A 22545-nucleotide genomic window follows, 5' to 3' on the forward strand; every position below is an offset into this window, starting at 1 on the left:
GTCTCAATTTCCCCTGGAGCAATCGGCATTTCTCTTGTGACCCAGTTACCCATTCCCTTTAACCAGAGCCATGGAGGAGAACCCTCCCCCAGCCAAAGCTCAGAGCCAAGTCAGCCAGTACAGAACCAAACAGTGACCACCATCCTGGGGCCCCCAGAGAGGTCCCCAGCAGGCCACTCCTTAGTCTACAACCCACCCCTTAGTCCAGGGGCCCACTCCCTGGTCTTAGACTCAGCTTAGCTAGAAGTCATGGCTGGAAGTACCAGCAGTAGTGACAACAACTGTAATAATAAGTCCAAGTACATATTAGTGCCAGGAATAGCCCAAGTGTTTCACATAGAGTATCTTTTTATTCTCCATCCTAGCAACCCACCGGTGAGGCCAGTACCATCATTTTGATTGTTCCCATTTTCTGAATGAGCTAATAGGCTCAGAGAGATCTGTGACACACCCAAGGCTCCACCACCAGCAAGTGCAGAGGCAGCTTTGAGCTCAGGCAGCCTGCTTCCAGGTGCCACATGGGCAGCTGCTAGCCACTGCTTTCCTGAATACCTCGTTTCAACAAGCCACCTTGTCACCAGAGCTTTCCTCTGCAGGACCCCGGAGTCTTCCCCCACAAGTTCAGAGGAGGCAGCCTCTTTTTGGGATGGATCCGGGAGAGAGGCTTCTGAACAAACCACCTGAGCTCTCCCCAAATCTGCTAGTTCATTCATCAAACATTTGCAGAGTGATGAGTCCCAGTCACCAGTCCTGGTCATGCGTATGCAAGTTTTCTTTAGGCAAGGATGAGGAGGGGGTGAGAGTACCACTCACGGGGTGCCAAGGCCATGCGGCATGCCTGGTCAGCCTATTAGGAGCGTGTCCCAAGAGAGGAGATGGGGGCAGTTCGATGTCCAAAAAAACATTTTGGCCCTGCTAGATTTTGAAGGAAGTTCTTTCACAAGAGATTTCTTGTAAGTATGCTAACACACCTAGAAAACCGACAGGAGTGGGCGCAGAACTTGCAACATGAATCAAGCTCCTTTCAAAGACAGTGCACTTCCTTCAGGACACCCCTCTGGAAATCCACAAAACATTATCTGCAGAATGCTTCGCTGCCACCTTTTGTCCCCAACTCCAGAGCGTGGCCTCCGAGGCAGCACTCCCAAGCTGGGAGAGCTGGAGATGCCTTGAAAGAGTTTGGTGCCGATGGGCGAGCCACGGTCTCTTTCTAACCCCAGGAGCATCTGTCTCTACACAGCCACATCTTCTGCACCTCCATCCATCTTTGCTTGTGGTTCTCACCGTTCTCATGCCTGTATCACCTCCTTCTTCACCCTCATCCCCTTAATAACCACCTTTTCTCTCTTGCATAAAAATAAGAATCTTAGGTTTCTCTTAGTGCTCTCAATCAGTGGTGCAGAAATCTGGTTAGCACAGGGCAGGTCCTCTCAACCCTGGCTGCCACTGAGAACCACCAAGGACGATTCACATCAAAAGATGCGCTGGCCCCACCTCAGCCTAAATAACCCAGAGTCCCCTGGGGGTGTTGCCAAGCATCTAGGTCTTGGGAATGCTCCCTTGGGCCTCCCTGTGCTGTCAGGGCTGGGGACCAGTGGTCCGGGGGACATCTCCTTTCCCATGCCCTCATCCTTGCTAGCTCACGAACTACCAACTTCTGCTCCCTTTGAAGCATCAAGAAGAATTCCTCCTGCCTCCGCCATCTTGCCCTATGCTCTGCCTAAGGGGAGCTCACTTGCCGGCTGAGATGGCAGATGTCTGAATTCCACTGGCCATGTTTCCCCAGAACTACTCAGCTGGGAAAGTCAGGAGCCAGTTTGGGCCCCGGCCCCAGCCACGTTCTCCTACAGTTGATGTTTTCAACCCCATCTGCCTCTGACATCTCTTTCTCCATGAATTTGGTTCTCAAGAGTCCAGAGGTGCATAGATATCACGCTGCAGACCCCAATGGGTAGAGGCTATGGGGACAGGAGGGAAGGTTTTGCCCCTCAGCTTTGATACATCCAAGACACAAATGCAGGGACAGGCCAGGGAGATGCCACCCTCACCAGAGAGACTGGTCGTGCAAAGCCAGAGGAAGGAACCATTCGGTGGGGGCACTGGGGAAATCCATCTGAGACCTGACCCCCTGGATACCCTGTTTCTGTTCAGCTTCCATCCCTTCAGTGACCCAGCTGCAACACCTTATTCCTGCACGTAGGAATGACCCCCTCGCCCACCCCACGCTGGGACAAGCCTCATCACTGTCAACTCAGGGCTGGCCTGGGAGTCCCACCTTGCCTGCAGCTGCCCGGGATAATCTGTTAATAGACCCATCAGCAAAGGTGAACAGCTGCCCACCAGAAGGAGCAGCCATTGAGGATGCTGGGCGAGGTCAGGATGGGCCCTTGCCTAAGAGGAGAGCCTGAAAAGATGAGGCTCTTTGAGCTGCTAATGATTTCCTTCCAGGCTCTCTTAGTTTCCCAGGGAATAGTCACCACAAACTTGAGGACCTAAAACAATCAAAAGGTATTCTCTCATAGTTCTGGAGACCAGAACTCCAAACTCAAGGTGTCGGCAGCGCTGGTTCCTTCTGGAGGTTCTAAGGGAGAAGCTGTGTCAGGCCTCGCTCCCAGTTTCCGGTGGCTGCTGGCCATCCTTGGAATTCCGTGGCTTGAGGCTGCATGACTCTAAGCTCTCCCTTTTCTGTCATATCATCTTCTCCTCTGTCTGTGTCCCCTCTTACGAAGTAAGTTCTCTCTGCGTCTGGCGCCCACTCCAATCCAGGATGATCTCATCTCAGGACTCTGAACTTAATTACATCTGCAAAGAGCCTTTTTCCAAATATGGTCACCTCCACAGGTTCCAGGGATTGGTACATGGACATATCTTTTGGGGGCCACACTTCAACTCACTACAAGGGGTCTGGACGCTCATGAGCTGCGCATGCATGGAGTGAAAACCAGGGGCTGTGTCAGCCAGGTTTCCCTGGGCTTCTGGAAATCCAGCTAACGCCTCCACTGAAATTTGTAAACCAGATAAAGACCATGACTGAGGCTCCACAGGTCACAAAAACGGGCACTTCGTTCTCTGGGTGGGCTGTGGTGGCCTCATGCATGAGAGAAGCACACTGGAAATCCTACGGTCCCCCTTCGACACATGGAAAGGCAGTAGCGAGAGGGTATAGCTGGGACCAGGCAAAGCGCAAACCGTTTGGGCACAGCCAAGAAGCCTGTGTCTCCATAACCACAACGCCTTTCACATAACAGTGCCCAGGCTCATCATGTGTCTTCTGGCAAGAATTCTGCAACAGGAGACATGGGGATTTTGGAGTAGAGGCTCCAATGGCTGCTTCACCCTGAAGAGGGACTCAGAATTCCACACACGAGTGCATCCCAGCATCACCTCTTGGAGACAACACAACCCCTCAAAGCCCCCTACAGCCACGTGGGAATCGGCCTCCCTGTGTGTGGCACTTCCACAGAACTATGGAGACTGGAGGCCCCAGAAAATCCCTGACTTACGGCCTGAGGCTCTGTGACACCATGTGGAATAAATGTTCCTTCTCATGTGACCAGGGGCATTCCTGAAATGTGACTTGTCTGATTCCTAAGCAAGATACAGCAGCCCCTCCCAGGTGAACACTGGTTGACAGCTGTAAATCAGCTAAACAGCCGTAGTGTCTAGAAATGACACTCACTTGCTTTTGATATACTAATAAAGAATGGGGAAATAACCACCCTTCAGTGTCCCAAAAAGGTACTCATTGTTGAGTCACCCCCAGGACTTTCGCCCAGGGGCAATTAGAAAGGGGGGAATACCCTGTATCCCGTTGGGTCTGCAAACACACAGCTGCCCAGGGAACCCCTCCATCAACCTCCCTACTGCTGCGTTACGGCAGTGCTGGGACACACAAACAACCAGACAACCAGACACTCTCCCCATCAGGCAAGGGGCAGGAGTAGTGTGGATAACACATGGCCACGATCAGACTCAGGCCTCGATAGCAAATAAAAAATCTTTCCGATCAAAAGAATGAAAGTGGGATCTAACCCAGAGGGCAAAGCAGCCCTAATTTTGGCAGGACTATGGTTATAGATAAAAATATAGGATGTCCAATTAAAATTTGAATTTCAGATAAACAACTAACATTTTTAAAATGTAAGCAGGTCTCAAACATTGCACAGCATGTACTTATGCTAAAATTAAAATTCCCGGTGGTTTGAAATTCAGATGTAACTGAGCAGCCTGTATTTTCGCTTGGTAATGCTAGGCAGGATCCCAAGGTGCGGGAACAGGAGCACAGCTCACCTGATGGCTTCTGCAATCCGAGTGCTCTCCTTTCGCCGGTCGCTGGACAACCGGCCAATTAGGTAGGAATAATCCAGGCCGCTGCAGAACACGCTGCCCACTGCGCTGAGGAGCAGCAGTTTGCTGTCGTCTGTAGCTGCGTTGCAGAGCGCTCGCCGGACTTCTTTCATGATCTGCCGGCAGAGATGAATTTGCAGGGATGTTAAGTGACTATCCTGTAAGCCTGGGGCTTTCAGACAGCAAGACAGCCAGAGGCCTGACCCCCTGAGGGTAGAGGCCAGGGAATCTGCTTCTGCCTGTGCAGGGAGCCTCCCCTGAGTGCAAGCATGAGTCCAGAGCAAGAACAACACCACTTGTCACAGCCAAAGCCCTCCAGCACCATCCCCAGAGCAGGCAGAAGAGTGCTAATAAGGAGGCAGTGTGGTCACTGGCTGCAGATCTGGACGCTTGGCCTGGAGTCGCTCAATCCCTGGTAAATCTCTGCAAATCTTGTTCTGGCATTTGCTTATTTAGCCCTTTACAAGATGTGGAAAAAATCCCGTGCACAGCCCAAGTAAGGGATGTAAGCCATCTCTAGATGACTCAATTTGATTATTATACATCCTTGCTCATCTTTCATCCAGCTAATACCCCGCATGGTTTGCAGGTGCCACATGGCAACTGGGCTTTGGCATCAGACCAAGACCTGGGTTTAATATCCCACAGGAGTTCCAAGCCCCTGTCCAAATTCTGGCTCTGCAACTTACTAGCCGTGGGACCTGAGCCATGCTGGTTATTCATCCTCAGTGTCCCCATCTGTAAGTGGGTGGACCCACTCTCAAGATCTCCAGTGAAAAATAAGTGAAAGGAACGGTTATGCTATGGCCACCTGCAGGTTCACATTCCTAGGAGGTAATGATGAATTCTGGATAAAAGGCATTTTGTTCCTCCTCTGCATGCCAGTTAAGGTGCCATCTGACATGAAAGAACTGTGCTGGCCACCCTGCCATCATGGGACAAGTTCCCCTTATCTCCTGCATCTATAACCTAGGATATTTAGGACTCTATGACCTTGTCTTGGGCAAGTGGAGGGCAGGACAGAATTTGGGAGATAGACACAGGTCCCCTCGGTAAGTGGTCAGACCAACAAGTGCTACCTTAGCAGTGAACATGTACTGCAGGCCAGGTACCCTGCTACATGGGCTCCAGCCTCCCCAGCACCAGTGAGTAGGCACTATTCTTACTTCCAGACCAGGGAACAGATGCCTAGAGAGGTCGTGACACTAGTCCACGGCCACACAGTTGGTAAGTGTTAGAGGTGGATTTGAGCCCTGGCCTGGCTCACACAATGCCTAGTCTACGCACTTTGACACTGCAGATTCCCACTGTCTGGCCATTGCCTTTCATTCATGGAGAAGAAGGGCAGTCAGCCCCAGAGCAAGCAGCCAGCCCAGGGAGGGACAGGCAGGGGTGGGGCAGCTAGGAGAGCCCAGAGCTCCCAGTTACCACCCTGCAGCCTTCTTTGAACGTCTTGCCTGGGCCAAGCGCATATTCACCTAATCACCTTTGCATGTGCCAATCTCCCCACCCCTTGTGGGATTGCCCAGGCTCCTTGATTCTGAAAGTCCTTCTATGACCCACCCTATTCTCCTCCCCCTATCCTCCCTTGCCCAGCACCCCCATTTGTTTCCTTCCTTTATCATACATTTACCTGTCTCACCTACTACTTATTTGTTTCCTGCCTTTTATTTGTCCATACTTGCTCAACTGTTATTTTAATAAAGAAAGGAACGGCATCTCTCTTATTCCCCACTGTATACTCAGAGTCTAGCACAGTGCCTGGGGTATGGTGGACACTCGATATCTGCTTGTTTAATCACCCTCATTAGCCCCTTTCCACAACTTCAGAAGGAAACTAGGCAGGCTGCTTGCTCACCCGCCTAGAAGCTTTTACAAGGCCAACTCAAGACCTGTGAAAATCATTTAAAAGACTGAAGACTTTGCCATCAAACAGTGTGCACCCCATGAAGGCTAACTGTGTTTACGCTCTTCAAAGGCATGCAGCCAGGCTGTTCAGCTCCTCATCCCACGAGGAACTATTTTGGATGAGCCTGAAGGTTACAGAGCACTTGCCCATGAGTACTTATACCCCCAACCCCTTGTGAGGTGGGCATTATTATTAGCTCCATTTTACAGAAAGGGAAACTGAGGCTCAGAGAGAAACACGACTTTCTCAAGGCAACGTGTCAGGAAGTGGCAGAGCCCGCGCTAACGGACTGGCCGGCTCAAAGTTTCCTGCTGAGATGGTTCAGGCTCTTTCTGACCCAAGCACTTTCCAACTTCACTGCTCAAAGTGTGGTCCTTAGAACAGCAGCATCACACCCCTCAGGAGGTGGCCAGAAACGCAGAGTCTAAGGCCGCAGCCCAGACTTACAAGGGGTTCCAGAAGGTCAACATGGGCCTCTGGGGCTATGGCTGGGCACAACCTCCACTTCTACCCCGCAACATCTTGGGTAATCTGGTGTGAAATCATTAGCCTCTCCTGGTCTCTCTATCTGTAAAATTCAGAGCTACCTCAGATTCACCAACAAACAAGATGCAAGTAGACTGCTTAGTGCGGTGCGTGGCGCTTATCCTGCAAGATGTCCCCTTTTATATACTGACCCTACAGAACAGGTGGGGCTCTGCCCCAAGCGCTTTCAAACCTCACTACTCAAAGTATGGTCCTTAGACCAGCAGCTTCACATTCCCAAGAGCTGGCCAGAAATGCAGAGTCTTGGGCCCCAGCCCAGACCAACAGGATGAGTCTCTGCATGTTCATGGGACCTGCAGGGAATTCATATGCATGTTACTGTTTGAGAAGTGCTGCTTTACGATGTGAACTCACTTAGCCTTACGAGGGAGTGACTTGTTCAAGCCCCATTTTATGAATGACAAAACCAAATGACTCTGAGAAGTTTACAAGTATGGGGTGGAGCTAGACTAGGACTTCGGAAGTAGGCTTTGGGGCCCATGTCCTTCACTGCAGGCTAGGCTGCCTCTCAAAGTACCAGGGCTTTTCATCTGAAGACCTCCACATGACAGCAGTCTGGCTATGGGAGCAGCAGGGAATGAGCTCTGTGGTGCTCGGGGGAAAGCAGACCCTTCTCCCCTCCCAGACTGTGGATTTTAGGATGGAGCCAGGGTCTGAAGCTGATCTCCTGCCACATGCTGCGTTCTGAGGCCCAAGCATCATCCAGACCCTCCAAGTCTGTGTACTAGCTGAACCAACCCTGTCACAGCCCTGCACACTCCCCAACTCCTTCCAATCATAACCTTGCAGCAACAGTGCACATCTTGACTATACAATGTCTCTGGGGTGCCTGGTATTCAAAAGGACTCATGGCAGCGTGGCCAGGCTGAAAAGGTGCAGGCTTTGGAGACAAGAAGCCGACGAGGGAATCAGTTTTACCACAAACAGGCTCAGCCCTTCTAGTCCTTCTGCTACCTGTTTGCCATACCACAGTCAGGACAAGCCACTCCAGCAAATAATTTATTTTTGCTGTAGGAAAACTCTCCCATGAGAAGCTAAAACTCCAAGCCTGCCTTGTATGTGGATTTGAAGTTCTGAGTTACCACATCCACAGGGGGAAGAATCCACAGATAAAATTTAACACAGAAATTGGACACAGGCTGGTAATATCCCTGAGGTGTCTGATGGAAATTAATGTAAAAGTACTCTGGGGAGAAACTGCAACCCAGACTGCATGGGAATTATACAGGAAAAAAAATCCTAGCTGAAGATGAGCTCACAATCAAAAATCACAAAACACTTGAGAAAATACAAGTTGGTACACTCAGCAAATGAGAGGATTACCTAACATGACTTCAAGTAATAGAAGGATCCAAAAGAGACTGTAAAATAGGGGTGTTTAAAATAATCACAGAGAGGAAAAGAGACATGAACAATAAGAAAAGAACAGGAGAATATGGGGAAAAAATAGATTTGAGGAGAAAAAGAAACTTCTGGAAATGAAAAACAAGTCATGGACATCTGCTAAGATCAACAGCAGATTAGGTGGTGCTAAAGGGAGCATAAATTAACTGAAAGACCTGAAGTAATTGACCAAAATGTAGCACAGAAAAACAGAGATGCAAAATATAACGGAGAGATTAAAGACAAGAATGCTAAGATTTAAAATAGGTGCTGTACGGATTCTATCAGGAGATCACAGAGAAGAGGAGAAAGTCAATATTGAAAGAGATAAAGGATGAGAATTTAACAGAATTGATGAAAGATCCACTAGTTTCCTAAGGCTGCTATAAAAAATTACTATAAATTTGGTAGCTTAAAATAACATAAACTTATTATCTTGTAGTCCTGTAGGTCAGATGTCTGATGCAGGATTACTGGGCTGAAATCAAGTTGTCAGCAAGGCTGCATTCCTTTGTGGAGGCTCTAAGGCAGAATCATTTTCTTGCCTTTTCCAGCTTATAGAGGCCACCCACATTCTTTGGTTCATGGCCCCTTCCTCCATCATCAAAGGCAATAATGCCCAGCTGGGTCTTCCTCACTTTCTCAGTTTGTGTCACTCTCTGACAGATTCTTCTGCTTCTCTCAACTACATTTAAAGACCCTTGTGATTACCTTGAGCCCATCCAGGTAGTCTAGAATACTCTTGATTTTAAGGTCAGTTAACTGGCAGCCTTAAATGCATATCTGAAACCTTAATTCCCCCTAGCCATGGAACCTAGCATAGTCATAGATTCTGGGGATTTGGACATGAATATCTTGGGGAGAGGGCTTCTATCTACCACAGACTTGAATCCTAAAATTTAAGAACTGAAACAAAAAGCTAAGCAATAGAAATAACAGTACATGCATGCACAGACATATCATATTTAAACTTCAGAACATGAAAGACAAAGCAAAATCTTAAATACATCCAGAGGAAAAAGAAAGCTTACCTACAGAGGGCAAATATTTGACTGGAGGCAAATTCTACATAGCAGAAATAAATTCCAGAAGGTAGCAGAATACAATTGTCAAGGTGCTGAGGAAAACAACTGTCAACAAATTCTTCACTCAGCTAAATTCACTTAAAAGGAAGGGTAAAAATTAGGCATTTTCAGTAAGAGAATGTTTACCATTTTTAGACCTTCACTAAAAGAACTAAAAAGGAATGTACTGCAAGAAAAAGAAACTATATTCAGAAAGAAAAACTGACATGCAAGGAATAATAACCAGCAAAGAAACTGGTGGCTCAAGCCTGTAATTCTGGCACTTTGGGAGGCTGAGGCAGGCAGATTGCCTGAGCTCAGAAGTTCGAGGCCAGCCTGGGCAACATGATGAAACCCCAACTCTCCTAAAAATACAAAGAAAAAAAAAGAAAAAATTAGCCAGGCATGGTGGTGCATGCCAGTGGTCCCAGCTATTCAGTAGGAGGATGGGAGGCAGAGGTTGCAGTGAACTGAGATCGTGCCACTGTACTCCAACTTCGGTGACAGAATGAAATCCCGTCTCAAAAAAAAAAAAAAAAAAAAAAAAAGGAAAGAAATTGGTGAATGTGTTGTTAATATAAGAACTGACTATAAAAATCATAATACTGATATTAATTTGAGGGCAGAGGTTGGTATGGCGTAGAACTGTAGTAGCAGGCAATAATATTGTAGAGGATAAGAGGAGGAATGAGTAGAGTTAGAGCATGTCAAGGTTATATTCAGAAGTGGTGGAGGTAATTACACTTAGCCTTTGCTATGTGTATGTAATTTAGGGATAACTTCTTAAAAATACATGAATTACAACGAATGGGGGGGGGGAGGATAAAATAAAGAACACCCAATCACTGAATCGTTGAAACAAGAGCAGAAAGTATACAGTGATAGAAAACAAGGCATGGCGTGTGCCTGGGTGAAGCTTGGAGCCTAACGGAGAAGACAGTAAGTGAGCAAACTTTCAAAGGATCATTATTAAACACTCCAGAGGCATCGCCACAGCATATGGAAGTTAGAGGGAATACTGGAAAAATATTGTTTTTTAAGGTTAAATTTTTAAAAGAACTCCCATTTCTTAAGCACCTAGTAGTGACAGGAATTGTACCAGGTAATTTCCACGTAGTATTTTATTCCAAACAAAAATCTGGTAAGGTAGGAGATGGTATCTCAACCTTGCAAGTGACACCATGAAGACTCAGAGAGGTACAGTAAGATGTCCAAGGTCACACCAGCAGTAAGAGGCAGGACCGTGATTTAAATCTCATGCTAACAACTCTTTACTTTCTCCTACTTCATACTGTTGGGTGATTTTTTAAATGGATAGGATTTTAGTAGAAAAAACAGGACTAGATGTCAATCTGAATTGAGAATCTCCAGGCCTGTGCCCTGCTGGAAGGATAGAATAAGCACATTCCAGCCTATTTGGGTATAAGCAACAGATACTCATTTTGAACATCAAAAAAGCTCACAGGCCACTATCTTGTGGGTCCTTTCATCCATCTGCCTCCGGAAATAGATACACTCTCACCTATACATGAACTGTATTTCTCTGAGAGGCAAATAAAAAAAAGAAACCCTGCTGTAAAGAGGTGAACTGGAATTCTATAATTGACTCAGAGAGTAGCCTCTCTGGCTAAGGCCATACTTACCTACTTGTCAATTTGTTAAGAAAAAAATAAAAGACCAAACAAAACAGCCATCTCATTTATGAATTAATTAAATTGAAAATAAATTTGCATTTTATTGATACAAAGTACATACTATACTGTTTTTCATTTTTAAAAAAGTTATATCTAGTTTGTATCTCTTTTCTTTCCTTTTTGGTGTTGGTAATTCAATTTGGACAGATGGCTAAGAGTCTACCTTCTTGAAAGACCCCAAATTTTATAATGTAACTGGTTCATTTAAAGTAAAATGTTCTAAAATTAGTCCACATTCTTTTGCCTTCTTAAACAGAATATACTGTATGCATACAACTACTGCTCAATGGTCACCTGCTGGCCTATAACAGAACATTCCTCTTAGAGGCTTCTGGGATGTGATTCTATAACAAATAGTCCTCAACTGCTATGCATTTTGAAGTCCTAAATGCGTCCTGTAAATTCATTGCTCTCATTATGCACTTCCTAGCTGCCACTTGCACCTGCTATTAGTCGTCTGCTGGAGAGAACAGACTGCCCCTCTATGACTTCTAGCTTTCGATCTGGCATGTGTTTACAGCCAGACAACCAAATTCATTAGAATGGGATGTAAAAGAGGAATCAACCAGGGTCCCTCTCTGTATACTTCATCAGAACCTGCTGAAATCCAGTCACACCAGGCCCATCTTAAATGCAACCACCTTCAAAGGAGATTTCCCCATACCCCAGACTAGATGCGCACTCTCCTTTCTCCCAAAACCCTGAATACTTTAAATCCCTGTTGTGATTCTTCTGACAAACTCCCTTGTAGAATGTGCACTTCCTTACTGTATCTTGCCTTCTATGTGATTTAAACCCCTGTTATTCACACCCTTCTGTAACCCCCACCCTCAAGAGAAGATTGGACCTAGTGACCGGCTTCAACAGAAGATGCCAAAATGATGGCATGTCACCTTCAGGAGGAGATTAGGTGACAAAAGGACCGTGCTCTCTTGCTATCTTTCTGGGAGTTCTTGCTCTGAGGGAAGAAAGCTGCTTTGTCATGAGTAGCCCTCACAAGAGGCCCACATGGCAGGAAACAGATGCACCCAACAACCACATGGGTGAGCTTGGAAGTGAATTCTCCTCCAGTTGAGCCTTCGCGTGAGACTACAGCCCCAGCCTCCACTTGACAGCAGCCTTGTAAGAGATCTTGAGCTGGAAGCATTGGGCTGAGCCATGCCCAGATTCCCGACCCACAGCAATTGTGAGACAACAAGTGTATGCTGTTTTAAAATGCTAAGTTGAGAACAATCTGCTACACAGTTATAGATAACTAATACGATCCTTTAAGAGCTAAAATAGTATACTTACACTCTTTATATCCCTTGTAGCACCTAGTCCAGACCCTTTCACATAAAAGAATTTAACAAATGTTTATTGAATTAAGAGAATGCCAGTCTTTACCTCCTAAGAAGTTTACAGTCTAATGGAGGAGGGAGAGGATATCAGACATTTAACAAGTTACCCCACAAATATATGTAGACTAACAACTGTGATAAGACTTGCCGAAGTGATGGCCGAGCTGAGACCTGAAGGAACAGCAAGAGTGAGGGAAGCAAGGAGGAAGAAAGGCCTGTTCCAGTCAGAGGGACACATATAAAGGCCCTGGGGCAGGTGTGGGCATGAAAGCAAGCCAGGTGACTGGGGTACAGGAGAAGAAGTATGTGAGGCAGGCTGCACAATGAGGTGGGACTGCACCACACTGAGGGTGCTGACTGTCAGCCAGGGTCATCAGGAGCCATCGACACATTTGGTTGGGGAGGGGTGTGCGTATAAAGGGTTGACTTGGCCACAGCTACATTTCTGGAAGATTCTGCCTGCCTTATGCAGAATGTATTACATGGCAGGAAGCATGAAAGCAGGCAGACTTATGAGAAGGCTAATTACAGTAGTCCAGACAAAATAGCCTAGTAGTGGACTGTAATGGTCATGGTGGAAATAGAAGTAAACATATGAAAGAGCTATTCAAGAATAAAGGTGAACCGGCCTTGAGACAGGTTTGGACATGGCGCCATGACAAGAGGGGTGTGAAAGGGGACTCCTGCATGTCTGCCGTGTTCCTGGGAGTGGTGGTAGGATTGTGGGCTGAGGCCGAGGGCACTGAAGGAAGACCTGGAGTCTTCTCCCAGTGGGGAAGTGGATAAGCTTTCAATCAAGGAGAACTTTGTGTAATCTGTTTCACTGACTCTCTCCTTAAGGGGCATTTTTGTTCATCTCCTGGTTCTCTGCTGTATCCCAGACAGGAGAAATATTACAGTAAATCCACTGGCTTCAGAATCTATTTAATGCACACAGTAATGTATGAATTTCTGGCCTTGAGGCCAATCCAACCAATGTCACCTATACAACTAGAAAAAGTAGTTTAATTATAACCACGAAAGTGGTCGCCTTCTGGTTCCTCCATTCACAAGCAAGGCAAGGTCTGCTGGTGGACTTTAAATGGCCTCTGCTTCATGTTATCAATGATAGGAGCATTTATTAGATACCTCCTGTATGCCAGGTACTTTGTGGACCCCTGTGCATACATTATCTCTAATCTCGCCAGCAAAATACTGTAAAATTTCTATAAAGGAGGAAGCTCAGAGCAGCAAAGTAAATTCTCAAGGCAACAGCATGGTAAGTTGAAGGCAGGATTGGAACCCAGGTCTGCTAGACTAAAAGCTGTATTCCTTCTCTCGCACAGCCTCTTCATTTCAGTAGGACCTTCATTAGGGGCTGCTTTACCCAGTCAGCTGGCTCACCCACATACTCAATCCCCTTCCATTGCTGAGACAGCTGAAAATACCAGATCATTAACTTGGACTGTTTTCCTCCTGTTCTGTAACCGACCGACGCTGATTAGGAAAGGAACCTCAATTAACCAAGCCCGCAGCTCAGGAGGTGAGAACCTGTGCACCTCAAATCAGTCGAGCACAACATGTTTTCCACGATGAGTGAGCAACAGTTACCACCCAGGGCTGCTCCACAGAGGGAAGGAGCTGGAGACTTCACATGTGTTCAGTTTGTTGAAAGAAAATGCTGTCCCTTTTTCCAACATGCTTTTAGAAAGTAGTGAAGTAGAAAGAATCTGGGAAAAACTGGTCTGTGCAGATGTCATGATGAGCTTAAAATAAGGAGGTTTCCAGGTGTATAAACATATGAAGAGCTGCTTTCGGGGTGGGCTGCACGCTCTGGGCTTCTTTGAATTCTACACAGAGGTCTACACAGCAGAGAACCCCAGGGACGCTTCTGTTACAGGTGGAGGAGGGAGAAGCCCCCAAAACACCATGCTCAGAGAAGGGGCAGCACACGACTACCACCCCACAACCCCAAGGCTTTAGCCACAGTGCTTCCCTCACCATGTGTCAATCATTCCAGATGGCCACGCACACAACCCTGTAAAAGAACTAGGGTCTATTTCAACCATACTAATAACATAATCAGAAGCTGAAGATCACAGCACCTCCCTCCCACCCACCCCACTTCCTGTGCCTCCCTGAAGGTACGGGGTACACTGGGCAACGCCAGGCCATTCTAGTATCCCAATGTGAGTGAGTGGTCATCCCTTGACTGCATCCCCCAAAACATACCCTTCTCATTAACCTCCCATTGCTATTATGAAAAACAGAGTCCAGGATATTTCAAGGACAGAAAAGGGGTCTCGGAGTTAAATGTCTTCAGTGGGCCTGGCACTGGGATGAACGAAGAGACAAAAGGGTGGGCAAGAACAGAACCCCTGACCTCCTTGCACCTACTTGGTTAAGCTGTGAGACCCTAGCTCAACTGGGTTGTTTAAGCCTAAATTTTCTCATCTGTACAATGTGGATCATAACAATCCTACATCAGAAGGGAGGTGATGAGATGACACAAGATAAACAGCAAATACAAGGAACAAAGAGCCCCTGCTCACTGGTTGTCGTTACTGTTATCTCCATTTACCACTCTACTGCCCTACCCCAGGCATCTTGTAGGAAAAGGCTGCTCAGTGGAGCATCTTCCCACCTTTGTGCCGTCAAGAATCTCTTCCCTTCTCCCACCATGTACCCTGTATTTTGAATGATGTTGCCAACCTCGCTGCATTAAGTATTCATTGGTTCCCTATTTTATTCACCTAAGACATAAGTATGATTAATATTTAAAAAGTAATGTAAAAAAGCAGTAAAATAGACTTCATCAAAATTTAAAAATTTGTTTGTCATAGGGCACTATCAAAAGAGTAAAAAATCAACTCTCAGAATGGGAGAACATATTTTGAAGTCATATATCTGATAAGGGCTTACTATCTAGAGTATATGAAGAATGCTTAAAAGTCAACAATAGAAAGAAAAGTGACCTAATTTTTAAAATAGGCAAAGGATGTGAAGAGAAAGGAGAGAGATAAATGGCCAATGCACCCATGAAAAGATGCTCAACATGACTAGCTATCAGTGAAATGCAAACCAAAGCCACAATGAGACACCACCTCATACGCACGAGCATTGCCATAATAAAAAAGGCAAGACATAACAAGTGTTAGCAAGGATACAGAGAAACCAGAACCCTCACATACTACTGGTCAGACTGTAAAATGGGGGAGCCACTGTGGAAAACAAGTTTTGCAGGTCCTCGAAAAATACAGTAAGCAATATGACCCAGCAATTCTAACAGCTGGAAAAGATCCAAGAAAATTCCATTAGAAACTAGAAATATATCCAAGAAACCTGAAAATATATAAATATAGGTTCACATAAAAACCTGTATATAACATTTGTGGAAATATCACCCATAAAAGTCAAAAGTAGAAACAACACAAATGTCCCACAAATAGAAAAGCTGATAGATAAAATACAGTCTATTCATACAATGGAATATTACTTAGCCATAGAAAGGAAGGAAGTGTGGATACACACTACAACATGGATGAAACATGAAAACATGCTGACTGAAAGAAGCCAGACACAAAAGGCTACATACTGCACGTTTCCATTGATACAAACTGTCTGGAATAGGCAAATCTATAGAGACAGAAAGTAGATGAGTGGTTTCCAGGGTGTGGGGAAAGGAGAATGGATGGAAGTTACTATTTCATGTGGGCGAGGTTTCTCCTTGGGGTGATGAAGACGTTGTGGAATTCAATAGTGGTGATGCCGGCACAACCTTGTGAAAATACTAAAAATCGGCCGGGCGCGGTGGCTCAAGCCTGTAATCCCAGCACTTTGGGAGGCCGAGACGGGCGGATCACGAGGTCAGGAGATCGAGACCATCCTGGCTAACACGGTGAAACCCCGTCTCTACTAAAAAGTACAAAAAACTAGCCGGGCGAGGTGGCGGCGCCTGTAGTCCCAGCTACTCGGGAGGCTGAGGCAGGAGAATGGCTTGAACCCGGGAGGCGGAGCTTGCGGTGAGCAGAGATCCGGCCACTGCACTCCAGCCTGGGTGACAGAGCCAGACTCCGTCTCAAAAAAAAAAAAAAGAAAATACTAAAAATCACTGAATCGTACATTTTAAAAGGGTGAAATTTACAGTATGTGAAATCGATCTGTCTCAACTATATATATAATACGTAGTAACATATATTATATGTATTATAAACTGAGTGAGATACATGAACTGAGTGAATGATGCCTGCAGCAAACAAATACGACATGCTGATGACAACAAAGTTTAGCTGCAAAAGCCCAAGATGTGACATTTGGATTCTGAGTCTGCCCCTTGGCTAAGTCTGTGTCCACCATCAGTTCAGTGAGTCCCTCTCCCCATGGTCTTCATCTATTAAGATGAGATAGTATTATTACATGGTCATAAAGATCAAATGGGATAACGTATGGAAAATGATCAGCAAATTGTGTCTTGCAGTCAAATTTTTATGCATGCTGGTTACCGTCCTCGGCATCCTGGTGGAAGGAAGCAGAAAGCCAATGTCCCATTCTGAGTAGAAGGAGCCACAGCCCAGCCTGCCCTTCCCTCTGGCTGCCACCCCTTACCTCAGGTGTCAGGGCATTGTTATCCGAGGTCTGACTGGACAGCAGGATGTGCGTGAACCCTTCTTCCTTCCGCACGACGATGTCTCGAAACCGACAGTTGCTTTCATTCTGGCGGACACTGTACCTGAGCCTCTTGTCAAAGACGTAGTCCTTCTCCGCTTCCAGCTTCCTCTTCACTGGACTATGCAGGTTCAATCCCCCGTTGGTCAGAGCAGAGCCTTCCAAAACCAGATAAACAGTGTAAGAAACCAAAATGGGCCACAATCCTAGAAGGACATGATCAGAGGACGTTGGGATTTCCAATGGAAAGGCTTGGATGTGGCTGGGACACACCGTCTCCTCCCCTGTGCCACCCTCTGTTCTAGGAAGAGGGAAGATGAAGAGACAGGCTGAATTCCTGCATCTCCAAATTCAGAAGAGGACCTAGAGGGCTCTTTGTGAAGGCCCTGTGCGGTCCTCTATTCTCTTCTCCCATACATCAGCTTCTGCTCAGATTCCTTGGCCACAGGGAATCCACGGACCACCATGAGAGGCAGCCCTCTCCACTGGTGGATGCCCATGAATGATAGGAAATTATCAATAAGGGCAAGACCAGCAGCTAACCTTTATCCAACCTGTATTATGTGCCAAGCACCATCCTCAAACACATCACGGGCATGATCTTATTTAATATGAGAATCAGAGATGGGGCTCTGGGACCCCCCAGTACTTCCTTGGGGGCTGCCTTGAGATGACAGGGGTGAGTACCAAGCAGGCAGGGTCCTTAGGTCTCTCTCCTCCTCTCGCAAATCAATTACAATGGCTTTGCATTTTTCTCTTTCACATATTAACATTCACAAATGGCCTGAAAGCGCCCTGCTGAAAAGGTTTGAAAACTAAAAACAGAATGATCCAGATGTATAATGGTTCCCAGTCTCCGGCCTCACACAGAATACATCAGGAGCTCTGGCGTGTTCTAAAGAAAGCAAGGCCAAGCCAACACGCCCCAAACCTGCATTGGAAGCAGGTACAGGAAAAGGTTCAAATGTGTATTTTGAAAACATTTCCCAAATACCTCCATCCAAAAAGAGAGAGAGAGAGAGAGAGAGAGAGAGAAAGGAAGACACAAACTACCAATATCAGAAATGAAAGAGGGGGCATCACTATTGATGTTATAAATCATGCTACCATAAAGACACATGCACACGTATGTTTACTGTGGCACTATTCACAGAAGAAAAGACTTGGAACCAACCCAAATGTCCATCAATGATAGAATGGATTAAGAAAATGTGGCACATATACACCATGGAATACTATGCAGCCGTAAAAAAGTATGAGTTCATGTCCTTTGTAGTGACATGGATGAAGCTGGAAACCATCATTCTGAGCAAACTATTGCAAGGACAGAAAAATCAAACACCGCATGTTCTCACTCATAGGTGGGAATTGAACAATGAGAACACTTGGACACAGGGCAGGGAACATCACACACCGGGGCCTGTCGTGAGGTGGGGGGAAGTGGGAGGGATAGCATTAGGAGAACCACCTAATGTAAATGACGAGTTAATGGGTGTAGCAAACCAACATGGGACATGTATACATATGTAAAAAAACTGCACGTTGTGCACATGTACCCTAGGACTTAAAAGTATAATAAAAAATAATAAAAATAAAATAAAAATAAAAGGATAATAAAGGAATACTAAGAAAAACTGCTCTGCCCACGTATTTGATAACTTAGATGAAATTTCTTTAAAGACACACACTTCCAAAATATACACAAGGAGAAATACATCATCTCATCTGAATAGGCCTATAAAAAAAGAAATTGAAGGCATTTCTACTAAAGAAATTGAATCAATAATTAATAATCTAACAAAGACAGCATCAAGCCCAAAGAATTATACCAAACGTTTCTGGAGGAAATAATACCAATTCTCTACAAGCTGTTCCAGAAAACAGGTTCAGAGGAACACTTCCTAATTCATTCCATGAGGCTTGAGTTGCCCTAATACCAAAGCCAGATAAAGACATTATAAGAACACAAAATAGTAGACTGACACCTCTCATGAACACAGATGGAAAAATAATCTTCAGCAAAGTATTAGCACATCAATGTATTAAGAGAATTATATGCCACAATCAGGTATAAGAAGCTGGTTCAATATGTGGAAATCAATCAATGTGATCCACCATATCAATAGGCTAAAAGAAGAAAAACCATATGATCATATCAACTGATGTAAAAAAAGCATCTCACAAAATCCAATAGAAAGGGACTTCCTCGTCCAATTGTCTCTGTTAGGAGATGACATGATTGTATATTTAGAAAACCCCATTAGCTCAGTCCCAAATCTCCTTAAGCTGATAAACAACTTCAGCAGTCTCAGGATACAAAATCAATGTGCAAAAATCACAAGCATTCCTATACACCAATAATAGAGAGCCAAATCATGAGTGAACTCCCATTCACAATTGGTACGAAGAGAATAAAATACCTAGGAATACAACTTAAAAGGGATGTGAAGGACCTCTTCAAGGAGAACCACACACCACTGCTCAAGGAAATAAGAGAGGACACAAACAAGTGAAAAAACACTCTATGCTCATGGATAGGAAGAATCAATATCGTGAAAATGGCCATACTGTCCACAGTAATTTAAAGATTCCATGCTATCCCTGTCAAGCTACCACTGACTTTCTTTACAGAATTAGAAAAAACTACTTTAAATTTCATATGGAGCCACAAAGGAACCTGTATAGCCAAGACAACCCGAACCAAAAAGAACAAAGTTGGAGGCATCATGCTACCTGACTTCAAACTATACTACAAAGCTACAGTAACCAAAACAGCATAGTACTAGTACCAAAACAGATGTATAGACCAATGGAACAGAACAGAGGCCTCAGAAATAACACCACACATCTACAACCATCTGATCTTTGACAAATCTGACAAAAACAAGCAATGGGGAAAGGATTCCCTATTTAATAAACGGTGTTGGGAAAACTGGCTACCCACATGCCAAAAACTGAAACTGGACCTCTTCTTTATGCCTTATACAAAAATTAACTCAAGATGGATTAGACTTAAATGTAAGACCTAAAGCCATAAAAACCCTAGAAGAAAACCTAGGCAATACCATTCAGAACATAGGCATGGGAAAAGACTTCATGATTAAAACACCAAAAGCTATGGTAAGAAAAGCCAAAATTGACAAATGGGATCTAATTAAACTAAAGAGCTTCTGTACAGCAAAAGAAACTATCATCAGAGTGAACAGGCAACCTACAGAACGGGAGAAAATTTTTGCAATCTATTCATCTGACAAAGGGCTAATATCCAGAATCTACAAGGAACTTAAACAAATTTACAAGAAAAAACCCAAACAACCCCATCAAAAAGTGGGCAAAGGATATGAACAGATATTTCTCAAAAAGAGAAATTTATGCAGCCAACAAATGTATGAAAAACAGCTCATCATCACTGGTCATTACAGAAAGGCAAATCAAAACCACAATGAGATACCATCTCATGCCAGTTAGAATGGCGATCATTTGTAAGTCAGGAAACAACAGATGCTGGAGAGGATGTGGAGAAATAGGAAGCTTTTACACTTTTGGTGGGAGTATAAATTACTTCAACCATTGTGGAAGACAGTGTGGTGATTCCTCAAGGACCTAGAACCAGAAATACCATTTCACCCAGAGATCTCATTACTGGGTATATACCCAAAGGATTATAAATCATTCTACTATAAAGACACATGCACACGTATGTTTACTGCAGCACTGTTCACAACAGCAAAAACTTGGAACCAACCCCGATGCCCATCAAGGATAGACTGGGTTAAGAAAATGTGGCACATATACACCACAGAATACTATGCAGTCATAAAAAATGATGAGTTTGGCCGGGCGCAGTGGCTCAAGCCTGTAATCCCAGCACTTTGGGAGGCTGAGACGGGCAGATCACAAGGTCAGGAGATCGAGACCATCCTGGCTAACACGGTGAAATCCCGTCCCTACTAAAAAAATACAAAAAGCTAGCCGGGCAAGGTGGCAAGCGCCTGTAGTCCCAGCTACTCGGGAGGCTGAGGCAGGAGAATAGAGTAAACCCGGGAGGCAGAGCTTGCAGTGAGCTGAGATCCGGTCACTGCACTCCAGCCTGGGCAACAGAGCGAGACTCCATCTCAAAGAAAAAAAAAAAAAAAGATGAGTTCATGTCCTTTGCAGAGACACAGATGAACCTGGAAACCATCATTTTCAGCAAATTAACACATGAACAGAAAACCAAACACCAGATATTTTCACTTATAAGAAGGAGATGAACAGTGAGAACACATGGACACAGGGAGAGGAACATCACACACCAGGGCCTGTCTGGGGGCAGAGGGCTAGGGGAGGAATAGCATTAGAAGAAATACCTAACGTCGATCACGGGTTGATGGGTGCAGCAAACCACCATGGCACATGTATACCTATGTAACAAACCTGCACATTCTGCACATGTATCCCAGAACTTAAAGTATATAAAAAAAACCCTTGAGTTACTAAAAAACACAAACTTAAAAAAAAAAAAAAAAAAGAAAGAAAGAAAGAAAGAAAAGAAAAAGAAAGGGACTTCTTCAATTTGGCAAAGAACATCTACAAAATACCTACAGATAATGTCATACTTAGTGGTGAAACACTGGATGCTTTGCCCTGAAGATCTGAAATAAGAAAAAGATGTTCTCTCTCTTCTTCAATATCACACTGAGAGTCCTAGCTATTGCAGAAAAAATTTTAAAGGGAAATAAAAGCGTATAGAGTTTGGGAAGAAATAAATAAAATGATTTTTGTCCACAGATGACAAGACTGTCTACGTAGAAACTACGAAAGAACTGGATTAAGGAAAAAAGAAAAAAAGAAAAACAATTACTCCTGAACTAATAAGCAAATACTGCAAGGTCATGGAGACAAGGTTAATGGACAAAAGACAGTTACTTTTTCATATACCAGCAATGAGCATCTGGAACTTGATGTTTTTTAAAAAAATATATTAAGTTTTAGTATTTAGTAAAATAGAGAGATTATACTTAACAATAATTTATTGTGTATTTCAAAGTAGCTAGAAGAACTGGAATGTTCCCAAAACAAAGACAAGACAAGTGTTTGAAGTGATGGATATCTCAATTACCCTGATGTGATCATTACACGTCGCATGCAGGTATCTAAGTATCACATGTATTCCAAAAACATGTAAAACTATTACACGTAAATTTTAAAACTTTAAAAAATATTGTTTATGACAGCATCCAAAACATGAAACACTTAGATATAAATCTAACAAAATATGTATAGGATCCATAAGTGAAAAATTGTAAAACTCTGATGAAACAAAGAAAATCTAAGTAAATGGAGAAATAGTCTGTGTTCATGAATGGAAAGACTCAATTTTATTTATTTATTTATTTTCTCTTGAGACAAGGTCTCGCTGTGTCGCCCAGGCTGGAGTGCGGTGGTGCTACCAGAGTTCACTGCAGCCTCAACCTCCCAGCCTCGAACTATATTCCCTCCTCAGCCTCCCAAGTAGCGGGGACTACAGGCACGTGGTAACACACCTGGCTATTTTATTATTTTTCGCAGAGACAGCGTCTCACTATGTTGCCTAGGCTGGTCTCAAATTCCCAACCCCAAGAAATCCTCCAGCCTCA

At 44.7% G+C, this 22545-nt stretch overlaps 1 protein-coding gene across 1 annotated transcript in view; it reads right to left on the reverse strand.

Moving 5' to 3' along the window:
- Positions 1-22545, reverse strand: part of CDYL2 (chromodomain Y like 2) — a 206483-nt gene that overhangs the window by 18455 nt on the left and 165483 nt on the right. The window contains exons 3-4 of the mRNA XM_073015594.1: positions 16868-17085; positions 4291-4463 (exon numbers count right to left, since the gene is read on the reverse strand). Coding sequence (XP_072871695.1) covers positions 4291-4463; positions 16868-17085 — 391 coding nt within the window. The remainder of the gene's footprint in view (positions 1-4290; positions 4464-16867; positions 17086-22545) is intronic.

The sequence above is a fragment of the Chlorocebus sabaeus genome, chromosome 5, assembly GCF_047675955.1.
Source record: "Chlorocebus sabaeus isolate Y175 chromosome 5, mChlSab1.0.hap1, whole genome shotgun sequence".
NCBI classification, from domain to species: domain Eukaryota; kingdom Metazoa; phylum Chordata; class Mammalia; order Primates; family Cercopithecidae; genus Chlorocebus; species Chlorocebus sabaeus.